The sequence below is a fragment of the Labrus bergylta genome, chromosome 4 (assembly GCF_963930695.1).
Source record: "Labrus bergylta chromosome 4, fLabBer1.1, whole genome shotgun sequence".
NCBI lineage: Eukaryota > Metazoa > Chordata > Actinopteri > Labriformes > Labridae > Labrus > Labrus bergylta.
In genome coordinates, this window is record NC_089198.1 from 32,150,714 (window position 1) to 32,167,381 (window position 16,668).

Genomic DNA, 16,668 nt, shown 5'->3' on the forward strand with positions numbered 1-16,668 from the left:
TTTGATCCAAAAAAAATAGGTCAAACACACAAGTTTTTTTTTTTTTTTATCAGTGCATGTTTTTTCATAATTGTGTGTCACTAGTAACTTCTAAATACCAAAGTGGAGAAAGAGATTGAGTATTAACATTACACATTTTTCATTTCAATTTGCCATAATTATTTAAGAAACAGATTTTAAAGGTCACATCCTCACACCCCAATGATGGGTAAAGTCCATCCTCTCTGTCTTCTGCCTGCTCCACTTTTCAGAAAATGTCTGCTCAAACAGGCTGTTTGGAGATTTTCCCTTCATGACATCACAAAGGGCAGTAGCCCCTCCCCCAGGTGGGTGACACTCCCACAGCTAGGTGTTTGTTCTGCCCTCTGAGTCTGCCTTCTCACCTTAAACAATAGGACATCGAGCGAGAAAGACAGAGTACACACAAGCCCTTCCAGAGAGGGGGCGTGGTCAGACACAGCTCATTTACATATTTAAAGGTACAGACACAGAAACAGCCTGTTCTGAGCAGGGCTGAAATAGAGGGGTTTATAGACATGATCAAATACAGGATCAGAGTGGATTTAGAACAAGAAACTTCACACACATGTTTTGAGGAGCTCTGAGACTTATTTAAACTGATTGAAGAGGAAGAAGATATGTCACCTTTAAGTACGATTTAGTGGAGATAAAACAGAGGTAAGATGGAGGAAATCTCTTGCTTTGCTCCCCTTAAATTAAATCTCAGACTCCTTAATGGACGGTTCTGAAGGTGTGCTGATACAGAGCTACAGAACATCTTCTGTAACAGAGTCTGCCTTTATGTTGCAGCGTTTCTACACTGTTCAACTGTCCAGTTCACTTGTAAATGAAGTCTGATAGTAACCATGGCAACAGGCAAAACAGGTCAAGACAGAAGATGGGATCAGAACTCATTTAAAACATCAACTGCGGCTCGTGCTTAAATACGTCAATAAAAGATGTTTAACTGCCACTGCTACCCTCCAGAGAAGTGGTGCTTTATCTCATTTGAGGGAGAAAACATCGTGGCCACAGGTGCAGGCTGGTCAGATACAAGCACTGGTTTATGCTCTTGTGCATCCGGACACTCAATAATTTGTCAGACGGCTGATGTACTGCTGGATATAAAATGACCAGACATCCCTGAGCACATTTTGTCTGTCTTGTGTCCTGAATGTTTTTTTTTTTAGTTCATAGCTGTCTGTTAAACTGCATGTTTCACACGACACAGTGAGTCTTCAATCAACCTGAAACCAGCTCAGGACTCTTTAGAGATTCATTATTCCTCCACAGTGCAGCAGGTTGGCATAGATGGGCTGGCTTACAAAAAAAACACCAATTTAGTGATTGGTTATTAATTTCCTATTTTTCTAATTTAAATGTACAACGTTCTACTCTTTCCCATCTTTGATGTTGAAGAGTTTTGTTGAGGCACTATGATGGCACCTATGGGCGTGGCCCCCCTCCAAGAGTTTGGTTTGACAATAATTAAAGGCCCGTCTCAAACTGACCCCTGAAAGTCAACTAAATATAATATCTTCATTATTTAAACTGTTTTAAAGCTGATTTAAACATTAGAGTCTGTCAAAGATAAAATAGTAATAAAACACATCATCTGCTATTTCATTGTTTGGTTAGTGATTGTCACTTTTGGTGAGCCCCCTTGTAACCCCTCCTCAGCTTCAAATGCACGAGTAAAAATGCCAGTAGTCTCATAGTGAGTCAGTCTTCATTAACACTCAGACCATTTCTCAGGAAAACAAGACTTATGCACCCTTTGCATGGGAACTTTGACACCCGCTCTGACGAACATGAAGCCGAGAGTCGGTTGATGATGTGTTCTTTGAGTTTCCACTCAGTAAGCATCAAATTAAAGCGGATGTGGTCTGGTGTTCTGCGCCCCTATTGGGAAGATGTCACCAAAACTTGGTTACTGGCAGCAGTGATGCTGCGGTATTCAGACAGAACACCGAGTGACATTTGTAGAACGAAGGAAGAGGTTATTACCCTGATGTACGAGCGTGATGGAGACACAACAAAAACATTAGCTGTGGTTTGGCGCTGGTTGGGTCGGGACGTCAATGAAGGTCATATTAGTCAAAAAACATCATTCCATCATAATCCACCCAATAAACATTTGACCTTAGTCAGAGTGATTTGACTGCTTGCTCATTTGAAAATAATATATTTGAAGACACATACTTAACTTCAAATGAACATTGATTAAAAGAAGAAAATATTTGACTTTCTACATAAGTGTTTTAAAAATCAGTTTTATTTAAATGATTTAATGATGCTGTTAAAACACAAACTGACCAGCTCAGGATAACAAAAACATAAACCAACAAAGAAAAAGTGCCGCTAAGAAAGATTCAGCATCGGACATTTAAATAAAAGGAGGTAATCACGCTGTTGTTTGGGTGTTAAGTTTACCGTCAGCGGTCAAAAGAACACAAATCTAGTAAATAATCACAAATATAAGAATTGATCTTTTATGTTTCAGTGGGTCATATATTATGATATTTCTGCCAATGGTCTCGGAGAGCATCAGGAGGGGAACCTTTGATAAAAGCTGAAAATGTTCAGATTTAAAACCCTGAGATGTTAAATATTTGATCATTTTGTATTTGAATGATTGATAAGTTCTTAAAGTCATGGTAGACTTGATTTATTCATGACGTTTTTTAGACTTAAAACTAGACAGAATAAATCACAGGAGCTCTAATTAAGGTGAGTAGTGTTCGTGTTTGACTCATTTGATAGATAGTTGAACTGTGTTACCCCCCCACCCTCAATGTCGGGGATGGTCGGACACATCAAGTCTTGTTCCATGTTGTTTTAACGTTTATATTTTTATCCTTATACAGTCAAATATCTCTTCATTTAATTACTCACTTTTTTTATAATTAAATATATTATTGTAAATATCAAGGTACTTTTTCTATTGACACATAATTCATTTAAATCCACATGAAAATGTGTTTGATTAGCCGTGCTGTAGACAAAGGTAATGAAAGGATTTCATGTTTGCATGAGAGGTTTATTAAAGTCTGCGTACAGTCTGTTGATTAACAGCCTCTGATCTCTATCACTTCATCATCACCGACTCTCACTCAGACAGCTCACTTCTTCTTGTGAACTCAAAGTCTACTGTTTGAAAGTAATCCCGACATGGTATCACTTACCAACGGCAAAACACAACAACTTATGAAATGACTCCTCATATTTCATCAGCACACAACGGAAATAATCATTCAATCAAACCGTCTGCCAAACTGAAAAAAAAGAGCAGGCAAGATCTCGACGCTAATGGCAACTGAATAGTCTTGTCTCCTCTAGGAATAATACACACACACACACACACACACACACACACACACACACACACACACACACACACACACACACACACACACACACACACACACACACACACACACACACACACACACACACACACACACACACACACACACACACACACACACACACACACTCGAATCTTTATAGCCCCCCGCCCCGATTAGGCTGAGCCAGGCACGGTTGCCAGGCAACCATCATTCATGGGCTGGCAGTAAATGAATGTTAGTATGAGGATATAAAAGCGAGGTAGAGAGACGGAGAAGAAAAGGTTGGGCTGAGAAGACAGAGATGGAAAATAAGATCCTTCTGGCCCTGAAATAATTGTGTCCAGTGTTACGGAGAGAACACAAAGGTTAGTCTGTTTCAGAAAGAACAGAAAAGGTGAGAAGAATCACAACGTCATTTAAAGTTATTTATTTAAAAGAACGGTCTGTTTTTTTTTTTTTTGTATCCACAACACTTAAAGCTGAGAGCTTCTGGTGAGGTTTCAAACTGACAAGTAATATCATGAGGTGGATTCAATATGGAGATGGAAACAAGAGACAGAGAGAGAGTGGGAGGTGACACTTTCATTCCTTATTAGACGAGAAATCTGTATTACATATATAAACCTCTGTCATCCCACTGAATACTCAGTCAGAGTCACTACTAGTCTAAGGTGAAGCTTTCGTATCTTCACCGTGTGACACACAGCCTCGTCTGAATGTCACGTCTAAAAGCCAGATTTTCACTTTACTGTGAAATAGAAACTGAACACGTGAAGAAAATGTCATATCGACCAGCTGCTCTGATTCAAATAACGCTGCTCACGGTAATATCATGTTTCATACAGTGAATCTAAAAGTCTGTAATCACCTGTACAACAACATGGACTATGTCTTGTGCTCTCCTGTCCATATTTTAGCAAATATTGCTGCACATACTGATATGTAATTTTTTTTTTAAATACAGCAGCATAGTTTGACCCTCCTGCTGATATTGACCTCGGATGGTCGAGCTGTTGAACTGAAATTCAAACACTCTGAATCTGTGGCAAAAACCACTGAGATCATTAAAAACAATTTGAAACAAAGTGGTTGGAAATCAAATTCCTGAGGGAAGAACTCCAATCCTTAGAGTTTGCTGGAGGGCATTATACGAGTTTGATGCATCAAAAGAAAATGCAGATTTACCGAGTTCAGTAAAAGCTCGAGAGACTTTAAGAACGAGCCAATCAGAAGAACGGGTCATGTAGGCGCCCGAATTCCACTCTTAACAGGTCTGTTATGTAAGTTGGAAGTTTTCCAACAAGAGCCTTAAAGATATATAAAATCCAATGTTTGTTGCGCCTCTCTCCAAGAGAAGGCCGACCGACCCTCTCATACAGGTCACAGTGATGAGTCATCGATCACCTGGTATAAACCTGAGTGTTTGTCAAGTTTCCAGGAATCAAATACATGAAATATGGCAGCCCGGTAAAAACACACTAAACACTGGGTGAATCCATGAAGGCATGCTTCATATGAGCTGATACCACCTCATATTGTCTCCTTTTAGTCATCACAGATGTCCCAGTATTATTGTAGCTTCTTTCACTCTTTCAGTATACTTTCTTCTTCATATTAACGTAAACTGTAGAGCACTGGAGATTGCCTCCCGTTCAATTTAGATACACATTTGTATTTTTTTTGGGAGCTTTTTACCCCTTTCTTTGTGTTCAGTAGAGATCCCACTTTCCATTAATCCAGATTCTCTTTAAATATATGTTTAAGCACTTACCACAGACAGAGTACTGGTCATTGGACCTCCACTCGGACCAAATGAGCCGCCATCTTGGTTTAACATGGATCTATCTTGGCCACCAGGCATGCCAGGGTGATCCATGCCCTGCAGCTGGTAGGGGTGGTGTGGACCAGAGCTGGAGGGAGGGTCCAGAGGATGGTAAGGTCCAGAGGGGGAACCATGGGGGAGATGTGGGGGCAGCATGTGGTCTGGCAGGGTCGGGGGAGTGATGGGTGGGATGTTGAAGTCCTCATCACCCAAACCACCAACTGAGTACGACTACAGGGAGACAGAGAGAGAGAGACATTTTAAAATTATAATCAGAATCAGAAATACTTTATTAATCCCAGAGGGAAATTCAGTCGTTACAGTTGCTCCTAAATATACAATATAACAGTAGAAATATAGTAAGAAAAACATTAATCAAATAGAATAGGAATGTAAGCAAGATATCAATAATAGGTACAAGAAATATTTACAGGAATAAGAGTCAGATGGAATATATACACACATTTTCAAGATTATTGCACTGTTTGTTTCAATATTGCACTTTGTTATCATGAGACATATTATTATTATTATTATATTGCAGTTTTAATAAATAATGAGTTATGGTGGAGGTTAAAGTTTTTCAGTTATTTTTTTATTTTTTATTATTATTTTTTTATTATTATTAATTTTTTTTTCAGGCTGAAATAGTCCAGGCCTCGCAGTTTGAATTCCACAACTGTATTTGTTGTCTTTGTGCAGAAATACATGGGGGGCTATAAGAGAGCAACGTGTCGTAAACTGTTACTGTCAGAGATAAAAGATAAAAGAGACAGAAAACCTGCCCATCACCATTAGTGCAGAGCGCTTGATCCACTCTGAACTCCAGCTCTGTTATTGTGTCATGTCATCATTCTTCCTCAGGCAGAGCTTCTGTCATGGACTAATTATCACTTATTATGACAATCCTATTCTTCATTAAAAGCCTTTTTGAGCACTCAACAACTATAGTGCTATAACAACGATATAGCACTATATCAGAACAAGCCCCCTTCTGCCTGAGAGACTACACAAAGGCGGATCGTCATTTGTAAATACATATCAACGCTAATGTGACACGCTAAACATAAAAACCAGCAGCTCCATATATGATGAAGAATCACAGTAATCTCAAAGACAAATGCAAACGGAGACATGAAGAGGGAAATGGAGTGAGAGAATCATGCAAGAGAAGAGTGAGAGAGAGAGAGAGAGAGAGAGAAGCCCTCTCATACTAATCTGACAGAGGAGATCTTTTATAGAGACTGACAGCCTTTTCTGCTTGGCTAGCCACACCAGTCTCTCCCTCTCTTACTCTTTTGCTCTTCATCTCTCGCCATCCTTCTCCTTCAACCTCTATTTTGTTCTCTCGCTCTTTTTAATCTCATCCTTGATTTCTCTTTTCATTCTCCCCTCACTCTTTTCTGATCAGGCTCACACCCGGCTCGCTGTGTTAAAGTGATGAGTTAGCTGACTGAGGAGAGAGAGAAGCGATGAGTTGTGGAGTCAACATTTGATTTGTAATAAACAGCCAACGTGGTACAGCAAGACCGTAAACAGTTTCAATGATTTAAAATTAAATATTTGAAATGATAAAATAAATGGTAAATATATATGAGCTTGTTTATTTATTTTCTAGTGTTCTGACTACTCAAAGCAGGTCACACCTACACATTCACACATGGCAGAGGCTGCTATGTAGGAAGACCATCAGAAGTAACTAATCCATTCATACACAACCAATGAAGCAGTTGGTTGTTGGGAGCAACTTGTGGTCTGCACATGTTGCTGCTGGAGCTGGGGATCGAACCCCCAACCGTCCGGGTGAGAGACGGCGACTCTAAATGATCCACAGACGCCCAATACCGAATACAAACATTCACACACACATTCAAAAGGATCTAATCCAGATTAAGCTAACTTTAGTTAATGCAGGGACACCTGATTTAACTAACTGCACATTGTTCCCTCGTTGAGTCAAAACACCAAGAACTCAATATTACCTCAGTTAACTTCTTCCATTCAGCATTTGCATTCCAGAAACAGGTTTATATTTATATCCTGACTTTAATCAGAATCAGAATCAGAATCAGATTTATTGTCCAGGTATGCTTACACACACAAGGAATTTAACTTGGGTGAACTGTGCTCTCTTATGAACAGGTACAACATTAAACATCAACAATAAACATAAGAAAAGACTAATATTTACATGACTAAATAAGAAGCAGTGCAGTGGAGAATAGTGCAAAAGATGCTGAAGTAACATGATAAGTAAAATGTAGTTATGTGACAAATGGGTCAATTAAGATGTCAATTACAGTATTTACATAAATAAGTGTGTGTATATTGATCATTTAAATTAAATAATATATATATATACATGTATGTATATTCACAGTGACAGTTGGTTTAGAGTCATAAATAATATCCCTACTCAAGTAAAGCTCCAACACTTGATCGTACACTTCTTAATGCAACACAATAGCATTTTAGCTTTTGCAGGCTCTCTGAATAGTCATTTGACTTGAAGTTGGATATTTAAAGAGATCTATAGTAGACACCCAGAGAGACATGTGACAGACTCATGAAGCTCTGCAGCTTTTATGTTGTCGTCTGCTGTAGGTAGAACTACATTTTTTTATTTGTGCCAAAGTGCTTTTACAAACTGCAGATGTGCCATTGCCATATAGAGTTGAAATATCTTACCATCAAGGTAAGGAGACCACAGACTTTTATAAACTGAGGAGGCTTTGGATGCAGAATATCTCATTCTTTGTAACATTGTCTCCTCAGTCCTGACCTTCTTCACTCTTCTGGGTCCCAAATGTGACGCTTATAAGCAAATACAACATTGTAAATAATAAACAAAATAAACCACACATAAACCAAAGTCAAATAATGACATTCTTTTAATCTGTTAGGACTTAAACAGCCAACAACCTTTAATAATAGCTGACTAAACGTCTTCTTCTCGGTACGTGACGCTGTTCAAAATGACGCCGTTCAGACGTGACATGAAAGAAAGAAATCTTTAATATCCAGCTGACAGCCAATGCTGATGCCAAAATATTTTTAAATGTGCAGGATAAGAGAGAAGCCAAAGATGTGATGGGAACATCCTAAACTCTTCCCACTAAAGTTCCTGACACACCGAGGAGATCGTCAGCCGTCGGTCCTAGTTGGATCGTCGGTGAGTGGTCGTCGCCCTGGTTTTTATTATTCTTATTTTGGACGATTTGACATGTTGAATCAGCGGTCGGTGAGAGGGATCTCTCTGATTGGTTGTTGGGAGGTTTCATTTCTCTCCAGCTTCTTCATAATCATCCACTATTCCATATTTTGATGGTGTATTTTCAGCATTCAGCGTTCAGAATGTTTTTGCTATCACATTTTATTGAGTGTTTTTATGATCACTTAAAGAACACGATGAACTATAAATAATAATATGGTTGTGGTCAGGAGTTAAAGGAGCATTTCAAGACAGTTCTCTCGTCTTCTCCTTCAATCAGGAATTTAATGATCAAGTGTTTTTAAAGAGCCATCAGCTCATTTAAAAATGAAACCCCAACATGTGCTGTTTTTTGCCTTTAGCTCAGGGAATATGTCTCCAATATGAAACCTCCAACACTTTGTTTATCAGGTCCTGACTAACCATCAGATTCATGGTCTAAGTGGTAGAAACAGCGTCCTGTTGGAGCTTGGAGCTCTGCATAAATTACACTGCTGTCTGTCTGTCTGCCTCTCTCACTCTCTCCCTCGCTCTTCTGCTCTCTCCATCATTTCTCTGAGTTCCACATAAATTACTTTCTCTCTCTCTCGCTCTCTCACATTCACGTCAGTACAATAGCTCGTTCCCTGAGCACTGGGAGCGTCTAGAAAGACTAATGTAGTCAGGATTAAGTCTTTTCACACGTTTTCACATTTCACACTTTGCACGTGGGCATGTTCATGTTCATGGCAGTTTCATACGATAACGGAAAAGAACAAAAGTCAGTTTGACAAGAATAATGTTGAACATCCACACCAGTCTCTGAAACCAGACCGCTGCATTGTGAATTTAAAATTAAACGTTTTTAACTGCTGTGTGAAATCATCTAAATGTATTTATATGAATTAAGATTAGACTCTAAAATAAGAGTGAGAGTTAAGATTCTGCAAACAAAGAAAAGAAATGCAGAGATCTTTCTCTGGTACGACTTGACCCCCCGTGTCACCTCAGACAGGCTGTGAAAAACTGGCTTTTGTAATCAATCTTCTGGAGCCCAGACAGTTTAAATGGATTTGATAAGACTAAGACAAAGACAGGTATGCAATTCATTAAAGTGTCCTTAGAGGGAAACTATAAAGACACACATTCATATAAAGAACCAGTCCGCTATAAATGCTTAATTAGCATCAACCCTGTCCTCTACAGTCACATGTTTCAGTCTGATAGAAGGTGTGTGTTATGTGCTCAGTGAGTGGCTCCAGTAGTACACTTCTTATCTGTCAGCAAATTATGTAAAAATGTGCAGAAGTGGGTGAGCGATGGGAGATTCCCTCCAAATCTTTATGGTGGCCCAACGCCTCACCCACTCATACAATCTTCAGGGATTTTTTTTTTACTGTCTATGTATATGTGAGAAATTAGAATTTAGAGTATAAACGAGTCACACTGAAAAGAAAAAATCCCGCACACTACGCTTGCTCTGCATTTCAACGTCGTTGAAAAAATGAAAACGTGATTTTCAGAGCTTTATGTCATAGTCAGTATGCACCTACTTCATGAGATAGTTGGATGTGCCACATGCATGTCATGGAGGACTATACACTGAGGCCAGGAGGAAGGTCTGAGCTCTCAGAGACACTCTAGTTCTGGTTGTTAACTTCTAATAACCCGCTGGCCCTGCTCTATTCAAGACTCGTAGATTATTTCAATGAGAGAAGTGCAATGAAACACTGAAGCAGTTTTTAGGTGCATTTAATCGAAGCAGTAAACCATCTCTCTCTGTTTTGTATGTGTGTGTATGTGTGTGTGTGTGTATGTGTGTGTGAGTGTTTGTGTTTCTGTGTGTGTGTGTGTGTGTGTGTGTGTCTCTGTGTATGTGTGTGTCAGTCTGTGTGTCTGGTGTGTGTGTGTGTGTGTGTCAGTCTGTGTGTCTGGTGTGTGTACGAGAGAGAGTTTGTGTGTGTGTGTGTCAGTCTGTGTGTCTGTGTGTGTGTGTGTGTGTGTGTGTGTGTGTGTGTGTGTGTGTGTGTCTCTGTGTGTGTGTGTGTGTGTGTGTGTGAGAGTGAGTTTGTGTGTGTGTGTATGTGTGTGTCAGTCTGTGTGTCTCTGTGTGTGTGTGTGTGTGTGTGTGTGTGTGTGTGAGAGAGAGAGTTTGTGTGTGTGTGTGTGTGTGTGTGTGAGTGAGAGACAGTTTGTGTGTGTGTGTGTGTGTGTGTGTGTGAGACAGTTTGTTTGTGTGTGTGTGTGTGAGACAGTTTGTTTGTGTGTGTGTGTGTGTGTGTGAGACAGTTTGTTTGTGTGTGTGTGTGTGTGTGTGTGTGAGAGAGAGACAGTTTGTGTGTGTGTGTGTGTGTGAGACAGTTTGTGTGTGTGTGTGTGTGTGTGTGAGAGACAGTTTGTGTGTGTGTGTGTGTGAGAGACAGTTTGTGTGTGTGTGTGTGTGTGTGTGTGAGAGACAGTTTGTGTGTGTGTGAGAGAGACAGTTTGTGTGTGTGTGTGAGAGAGACAGTTTGTGTGTGTGTGTGTGTGAGAGACAGTTTGTGTGTGTGTGTGTGTGTGTGTGTGAGAGACAGTTTGTGTGTGTGTGAGAGAGACAGTTTGTGTGTGTGTGTGAGAGAGACAGTTTGTGTGTGTGTGTGAGAGAGACAGTTTGTGTGTGTGTGTGTGTGTGTGTGTGTGTGAGACAGTTTGTGTGTGTGTGTGAGAGAGACAGTTTGTGTGTGTGTGTGTGTGTGTGTGTGTGTGTGTGTGTGTGTGTGTGAGAGACAGTTTGTGTGTGTGTGTGTGAGACAGTTTGTGTGTGTGTGTGAGAGAGACAGTTTGTGTGTGTGTGTGTGTGTGTGTGTGTGAGACAGTTTGTGTGTGTGTGTGAGAGAGACAGTTTGTGTGTGTGTGTGTGTGTGTGTGTGTGTGTGTGTGTGAGAGAGACAGTTTGTGTGTGTGTGTGTGAGAGACAGTTTGTGTGTGTGTGAGAGAGACAGTTTGTGTGTGTGTGTGTGAGAGAGACAGTTTGTGTGTGTGTGTGTGTGTGTGTGTGTGTGTGTGTGTGTGTGTGTGTGTGTGTGTGAGAGACAGTTTGTGTGTGTGTGTGTGTGTGTGTGTGTGTGTGAGAGACAGTTTGTGTGTGTGTGTGTGTGTGAGCATTCACCCATGGCAGACGCTGTGAGTCTCCCATGTGTGCGTCTCTCCTCCAGTGCTGTGCCGGCTGGTTGTGTGGCGTCACCTTGTTGAGAGGGTGGGGGGGCTGTGGCACACGGAACTGTGGGAAGAATCACAAAGACAAACAAAGTTCAAATGGACACAGAGGCCAGGAAAAGGTCAAAGGTCAAATGAAAAGGTCATGAAGAGAAGCAAGGACAAAGAGAGAGAGAGAGAGAGAGTGGGCAGAGTGAGAGAGTTTCTACACACACAAAGACACACACAGCCCCCCAAAAACACTTTAAATAAAGTTTAGGTCATCTTGTTTTTACTTTTATACAGACATCTAAAGCTACTGAACTGAGGGGAAAGGATAATAAAACAAGACGCCCAACTCTGCTGCTGATAATCCCTGATAAGAAAAGGTTACAAAGAGCTGCACAGCTGCAATGAAGGAGGAAAGACAAACACATAAAAACATTATAACCTGATAACATCACTGATGCTAACAGCTATTGTACATCTAGTTCACCTTTTATTCCAGTGTGTATTTCCCTGGTGATCACCATGTCTTTGTTTCACTGCATGTTTTTTGAATTTCTAGACATTCATTACCTGGAGTCTGGGTAAAACCATAACCAGCGAGACGCTCCATGAAGCAGGACAGACACTGAAGCTTTAGATAACAAACAATCTTATATATCTTTATTTACTAAATATAAATTCTGTTAATCTGGCCTTGAATATGAGCCTGGGGAGAATCCCTACTAACTTGAGAGGCATCACAAAGAGCGGTGTGTGTGTGCCTGATCTCTGGTCTTTTTGCATTTTATTTTACTTTTCAGTATCGGCTATATTCATCTAGAGTGATGATCCTCTATCAGCTTCTACACAGCTGTTAAAAGCTTTTATGCAAAGCAGCTGAGAGCTAGTAAACTCTCTGTGCTCCACTCAGTTCTTGAGAAGACACACCTCAAACTGTAAACAACAACAACACACAGTATGAGACTGTTCAGAAATGTTTTGAACCTGAGTTATGTGCACATTTAAGCTAAGTGTGAGTGTCAATGAGTTATTGAGGTGATAAAGTGTGACGTTTCATACACATCAGAACAGACTCACTGGAGCTACATTCACCTGGAAAAAATTATATTCTGTAAATATGTTGTGTTGAATTCTACTCTACATTTAAATACTATTCACTTAGCATTGAGACTTCTTAACTCACAGCTTCAGTGTGCATGCCTGTGTAGTGAAACGTCACATAAAAAGAGCTGTAGGTTGAACTGCATGACGACAAATAACTTGATTCATGTGGCGACAGAGCTTAAGGAACAGGGCTTTTCTCAAAATGCAAATGATTGAGCCTATCCTTTGTTTTAAAGACACAAACATTTAGAAAGCATCTTTATCACAGTAAATCTTGAGTGTTCTTTAATAGTATTTAAATGTTGAGTCAGTAGTAGGGTTGCTAAAATTTGGTTGCTAAATTTTCGGTGAATTTCCCACAAATTCCTGTTAATTCCCATGGAAAGTTTTCAACTTTGAAAATTCCCGGAATTTTGCAACCCTAGTCAATAGTAATATTTGTTGCAGCTTGTAAACACAACATTCAAACGTGACCCCTCGTCCTGGGCTCATCGCCCCCAGACGCTCACACTCACTACAGAAGTAGTGTTTATGTTTACATGTTGTTCCTACACTGAAGCCTCCACATGCTAGCACAAGGTAACCGTCGTTGTTTGTCACCTGCTTGTCCAACACAAAGCCAACCAACTCGGCATCCAGGAAAAGCCAACCCAAGGTTCCCCCCTTGCTTTGGGCAGGAGCTCTTGCCTCGCGATGATTATGCTTCATCTTCTTTGCTGCAACTTTCACGTCCGTCATATTCACGGATTCAAATCGGGTCCAATCTCTAAATTGTATCCACACCCAAATGTACCATGTGCACCGTCATCAGCTAGGGGAAACACACCAGCTCGCCCAGAAACTACCCGAGTCAACCAAAACAAAACATCACAATCCAAGTGGAGGACAGGGTCTCTGCAGATACAGTCACCACCACACATGTATGGAGGCCCAGAAGGGACGATCGAGTGGCATCACTTTTGTCTATTTTTTATTCTTTTGGAAAAAAGCTGCTGACTCCACCTTTAATGTTTTTTTTCCAGGAAAGTCATTCTGCTGCATAATGTGACTGACTGTGAAATCTTCTTTTCCAAACATGCACAGATTCATGCAGTGCAACTTGTACTGCTCAGTCCTTCTCCCTGCCAGAGAAACGTCTCTCCTTTCTGAACATCTATCTCTCTGTTTCAGCGCTCACAAAGCAAAGTAACGGCTACATTAACCGTTCAGAAATGACAAGGTGGAAAGGTTGGACTGCTCTGAGATGATTGCTCTCGTTCATCACAACAACCTCTGACTTTATAGAAGCAATGGTACTTCAATAATAAAGCTGTGAATTCTTATTCCACACACCACTTCTTATGGCACAACACTATGAATAAAACATCAAATCATAGATTCCTATACTACACAATATTCTCCATAGTGTGCTCTATGAATAATGTATCTCGAGTGGAGTTTCTTATTAATACGAGCCTTGCTTTGTTGTGAGGTAATTCTGTTCAAACAAACACACACATGAGAGGCTTCCCTACCCCTTCCCCAGGAAAGGACTTTGTGAATTTAGTCACACAGTCAAATAAAAATAGTGTTTGCTGTTTCTTAGGGATCTAAAAACAGGATGGCTATCACACAGAGCTGAGGTAACAGGACAGCTGTTCATACATCAGCGGCCTGAAAGTGGAAATAAGGCAATCTCTCTCCCCCTCTCTGCTGAACAATTTAATCATAAACATGAAAAATTTTAACTTATGAACAGAGAACAGCCTTGTCCTGTGATGCTAGTTTAGTTTAGCTTCTCTGAGAGGGAAAGATATTACAGTACTGAAGCCAAAATGACCCAGGCCCAAAATCATTCATCTAAAACTCCACAACTTTATCCACAACTTCACCAGAGCAGGGAGACTGGAGGTGCTGGCTCTCTTTTAAACTGTCTACATCACCATGCTTAATTACTCTGGCTGTGTTGTGAAGGGAGTTTTTGGCTTTAATCAGCTGTGTTAGGAAACAGTCAGGTTCTTCTTCTTCCTTATCTGTCTGTTTAGTAAATGACTTTGGACTGGTTTTCATGGGGAGAATAGAGAATGGGTTTAATCTGTGGTTACTGGGTTGTCTTGAGGTGTGCACAGAGCGGTGCTGTGTCGCTGTTAAATGATGTAATAAGACTGAGGTGAAGCGGCAGCTGGCAGAGGACAAGTATGGACGCCAACTTGGAAGCTGCTGGACTTGACAGCCGACCCGCACCCATGAACTTGTTTTGAAACCAGCCGTATCTGATGTGATCCAACTACAACAAACAAAACTGGGGCTGCAGTAGCTCAGTCTGTAGGGACTTGGGTTGGGAATCAGAGGGTTGGCGGCTCAAGTCCCGGCACAGACCAAGTCCAGAATTTGGTCTGGTAGCTGGAGAGGTGCCAGTCCACTTCCTGAGCACTGCCGAGGTGCCCTTGAGCAAGACACCGAACCCCAAAACTGCTCTGGAGCGCTCTCTGTGGGCAGCTCCATCACTCTGACATCTCCATTAATGCATGTCCACAGGATCCTGTTTGTGCATGTGTGTGTATTTCTGCCTATGTGTGTGTAGCATGTTCATTAAACAGAGTGTAACACTGAATTACCCCTCGTGGGATTAATAAAGTATAAATTATTATTATTATTATTAAGTGAACTCATAGTCGCCTGGGCTCGTCGCTCATCACAAAGCCGCTCAGTGCGATCCGGGGGACCCGGCAGACCGTTAGGTAAGGTGGCCTAGCCTTATGTTTTCCCTGTCTTGAGAACCAGTCCTTTCTGTCCCTGTCATCTCTTGACCACTCTGTCACACTTCAGGTTAGGGCTAGCATTTTGTTGTGTTTATATCTGCAGCCGGTGCTAACAGCTGCGAGACACAATCTATTCAGTAATCATTTCTTGAGGATTCTCTGTGGGCAGTACAGATCTTCAGCTGATTTGATATGGATATAGAATTAACAAAGCCACAAAATGAAGCTGCACAGTTACATTAGCACAAACATGACGGCAGAGTTTAAGCTAGCCCTTTATTTTATGGCCCTTTTGGCCGTTAACATCCCTGAATGCTGGCCCATGACAAAACTATCGGACATGCTTTGAAAAGATTTAACAGCAATAAAACACAAACTCTATCATTAATTCATGCAGTTATTAAATGTCCTCTCCACACTGTGTAAGCTACATTAGTGTATTATTTATATGAACTTTTATAGTCATCATCACGGCTGACGGCTTTGTCAGACTGACAAAAGGATCTCTGTGTGCTGAGTAAGTGGTGTAAGCGTACACATGGCCTGAGGTCATATCACCCAGCTCCAATTCAAAGGCAGTGGTCTTTTAGTCCTTATATTTAAAGTGGCATTGTTATTTTAAAATCTGAGTTCTTTTTAGTAATTTAGTAATTTTTGTTCTCAAACCTTTATAAATAAGAGATACAACCAAAGGAACAATAAGTGAGCCTTGAATATTTACTTTTTCATGCTTTAATGGTAAATTAAATTAAAAGATATAATCAGCTCACTGATCAAACTGCTTCAAAGCATCACATCCTGCTGAACTGAACAGCCCTACTTCTTTTTGCTGGAGGAGCTTGGAGGTGGACCATCATTGTAAATAGTTTATGTGCCGCAGGTCGAGTACAGTATAAGTGATATTGATTTGTGGAACAGGAAGAGAGCAGAAAGATGGTTTGTTAAAACTGGAAATAGCTGTGAAGACTAAAATAGCTCAGGAGAACCTAATGACCTCATCGGGTAAGATCAAATGATCTTCAGGGAGACTTTAACCATCTGCTCCCTGTTCAAGCATCTTCATCAGAGCGCTCTTAATGCTAACAGGTTTGAAACTGTATGTTGAACTTTAAAATCACATTTTTATAATTATATATATATATATATATATATATATGTGTGTGTGTGTGTGTGTGTGTGTGTGTGTGTGTGTGTGTGTATATATATATATTTTTTTTTTTTTTTTTTTTTACAGCCCAGTACTTTGTGTGCATACTCTACTCCATGTTGACACTTTCC

At 40.5% G+C, this 16,668-nt stretch overlaps 1 protein-coding gene across 1 annotated transcript in view; it reads right to left on the reverse strand.

Annotated features, from left to right (window-relative positions):
• tox (thymocyte selection-associated high mobility group box) overlaps positions 1 to 16,668 on the reverse strand; it is a 46,160-nt gene that overhangs the window by 10,073 nt on the left and 19,419 nt on the right. Inside the window, exons 3-4 of the mRNA XM_020629969.3 lie at positions 11,511 to 11,621; positions 5,122 to 5,403 (exon numbers count right to left, since the gene is read on the reverse strand). Of these exons, the coding sequence (XP_020485625.2) occupies positions 5,122 to 5,403; positions 11,511 to 11,621 (393 nt within the window). The remainder of the gene's footprint in view (positions 1 to 5,121; positions 5,404 to 11,510; positions 11,622 to 16,668) is intronic.